The following is a 3,025-nucleotide window of genomic DNA, read 5'->3' as shown; positions in this document are numbered from 1 at the left end:
TATATATATATATATATATATATATATATATATATATATATATATGTGTGTGTATTTATTGCATCCATCCTTCTTCTTTGGGAAGTCAGAGTCCAGAAGAGAACGTTGGTTCTTATCTGTGTCATAGCTTAAAATATGTGCAACAACAAACAAAAAAAATAAATGTCATGAACAAACACTAAACTAAAGCAAACTTGTGACTAACTTGCTTCACTCCTTCAACAGTTCTATTATTGAAGATTTGGACCTTACGTGAATATGGACCTCTACTTCTAGTTCCCTGCCCTTTAGCACTAAATATTCTTTTTTTTTTTTATTTAAGCTTCAGTTATCATGACTGTTAATCATCAGTAAGTCTGCAGTTATTTAAGGGAGTCAATGTAAAAGCGTTTAAGACCACATTAATATTCTGGTCCCAATTTTAGTTTGTATTCCCTCCCTGCAGCTTTTCAGGTAATAATGAAAATTATCTAAATGTGCATCTGGATTGGAAATGCTGTGATGTGGCTTTTATTAGTACCACTGCTTAACAATGTGGATAAAATCTGCAAACAAAACAAGAAGAACTTTTCTCGTGGACAGCCATGGCACATTGGTGAAACGAGTAGCTCAAAAGTAAAAATATTCAGAGGGTCGCAGAACGTTAGATTATACATGACTGAACTGCTATTTCAGTTTGTTTTATGGTTTTCTCACAATTAAATTTGAGGTTTTATGGGTTTAGAATAATTTTTTTTGTGTGTGTACAGAAGAGTCAACTTGGAATTTTTGATCTGTTTAAACTTCACACAATTTTGCAAATCAACTTTTCTTATTCTACTTTTTCAAGTCCAGATATAAATTGTACATCAAAACAGAGACCGCCATATGTTCCTTCATAGTGCGTCTCTAAAGAATTACTTTAAATCCTCTCTGAGTGCAGCGAGAGCACACCCAGTCCACTGAAGGGAAGGTCTTATTAACATTATTTCTTCTAGATAATTATAAAAACTCACACGTGATCATCCACCTTCTGTTGATCAATAGGTTTTAAAATATAACTGTTCTGAGACCAAACTTGTAGTTTGTTTTTCTGTCTGCCTTGTAAAGTGCAGTCAGGGAGTGACAGATGCAGTTGTGTCGTTACCATGGTGACCTTAAGAGCCACTTTAAAGCCAGCTCTTTTTAAATTTGGTTCTTTGTCACTCTCTAACCCAGCCGGTCGAAGCAGATGGCCGCTCGTCCTGAGACTGGTTCTGCTGGAGGTTCCTTCCTGTTAAAGGGAGTTTTTTCTTCCCACTGTCTCCTTTGTGCTCGCTCAGGACGGGAGACTGTGAGGAAGTGAAGATTCAACATCTGCTAATACAGAACTGTACTAACTGTCTTTTAAAGTGTGTTCGGTGTTCTGAGACGACTTCTGTTGTGACTTGGAGCTACAGAAATAAACTGAACTAAATTTGTTCATGTTTCTCTGTTTGGAATAAAAATGTTGGACTTTTCTTCTCAGATGATGTTTTCAGTAAAAAGTAGTCATGCATTGTATACTTGCTGTGACTGACTCACCTGTGTATGTTCATCTCCTGGGGGGGCTCCGTGGCTTTATCGTAGGCCACCTTCACGGACACCCCCAGCACGATGATGAAGGCTATGACCCCGCAGGTGATGTAGACCGCCGTGTTGGTCTGGTCCATGTGGTACGGCTCCCCGGTGGGGATGGGCGAGGGGGCGGCCGTCTGCACCCAGTCCGGGGTCTGGTAGTTCCTGCAGGCTTTCTGGTCCAGCCGGTCCTTCTTGTACTCGCAGCAGAAGCGCAGGTAGCACGTGCCGCAGCAGTAGCGGTGGTCGGTGTTGTTGCACTCGAACAACTTGTCGTACTGGCCGCTCACGTCGTAGTAGCCCAGGCACGTGTCGTGGGTGCTGGCCGCCGGCGGCTGCGGGGCTTTCTGAGGGACCACCGTGGGCACCGCCGTGGCTTTGGGGGACTTCCTGGGCGACTGTTTGGGCTTTTTCCCAGCCGTGGCTGCGCCCAGGACGCACAGCGGGTCCAGGTACACGAGCAGCAACAGGAAGTGTGTTATCCCCATTGTAACAAAAAAATAATAATTTAAGTCTTTTAGTTATTAAAAAACACTTTCAAGTCTGATTAAACCGACAGAAACCGCGCGGTGTTCTCCTGCTGCGCGCGCACACCGAACTCAACTCTGAGCAAGACGGTCTTCAAGGGCACCCCCCCTGCGGGTACACGCTCTCACAGCCCACTGCGGTGCATGGGGGGGTGGAGGGGGGGGCGGTGATAGCGGAGCTCCATGTCCTGACCGGGGGAGGAGCTGAACGATGGCCGGGCTCCGCGCGCTCTCCTCCGGCTGCGCTGCGCGCCGAGGCTCGGTGTGCCGCTGTCCGAGGTGCTGACTCCCGGAGACCCAGTCTGCGCTGCCGGAGTTCCTCTGAGCAGAGGGAGAGGGAGAGATGGGGCGTTAAAAGCTCACTATGCGTGGTCATCACGTCACAGACACGTCATTAGTTAACGAATATTTTATATCAGTTCAGGCTTTCAGAACACGACCCCACCCCCCCACCCCCCTCCACACACCCTGAACTCTCCACCCTGAACCCTCCTCCCTGCCTTTGCTTGTATCTGACTCCAGATGTGTGGAGGATGTTTGACGGGGAGGATGAAGAAGCAGCCTACCTCTGCTGGGATCCCCGCCGGCCACGAGCTCTCTCAGTCTGGGTCTCCGAACTGATCCGAACCCCAGCAGCTCCTCACTGCTCTGTCCCTCTCTTCTTCTTCTTCTTCTTCTTCTTCTTCTCTCCTCCTTCTTTCTCCCTCCCTCTGCCTCTTACATCACTTCAGCGCTGGCGTCAGAACTCGGCCAAGTATCGGTAAATTGCACCACTCCTCCTCCTCCTCTTCCTCCCTCTCCTCCTCCTCTTCCTCCTCCTCTTCCTCCTCGTCGTCGTTTATTGGCATTAACACTCATGCATTAATCGGCTGCAGAGTTGTGTTTGCAGAGCACGCGCGTGGCTGCTCTCCACGGGCGCCCTG

The 3,025-nt window shown here is 47.4% G+C and overlaps 1 protein-coding gene across 1 annotated transcript in view; it reads right to left on the bottom strand.

The window, feature by feature from the left end:
- The window catches only part of LOC119424128 (protein shisa-6), a gene marked incomplete in the record, with an annotated part of 139,979 nt that extends 137,916 nt beyond the window's left edge, over positions 1–2,063 (bottom strand). Inside the window, 1 exon segment of the mRNA XM_037691595.1 lies at positions 1,543–2,063. Within this exon segment, the coding sequence (XP_037547523.1) occupies positions 1,543–2,063 (521 nt within the window).
- Between the last annotated feature and the right edge of the window lie 962 nt (positions 2,064–3,025).

Source organism: Nematolebias whitei, chromosome 17 (genome assembly GCF_014905685.2).
Source record: "Nematolebias whitei isolate Nwh7 chromosome 17, NemWhi1, whole genome shotgun sequence".
NCBI lineage: Eukaryota > Metazoa > Chordata > Actinopteri > Cyprinodontiformes > Rivulidae > Nematolebias > Nematolebias whitei.
Note: the sequence above shows the minus strand (reverse complement) of the source record. Positions and strands in the feature narration are given on the sequence as shown.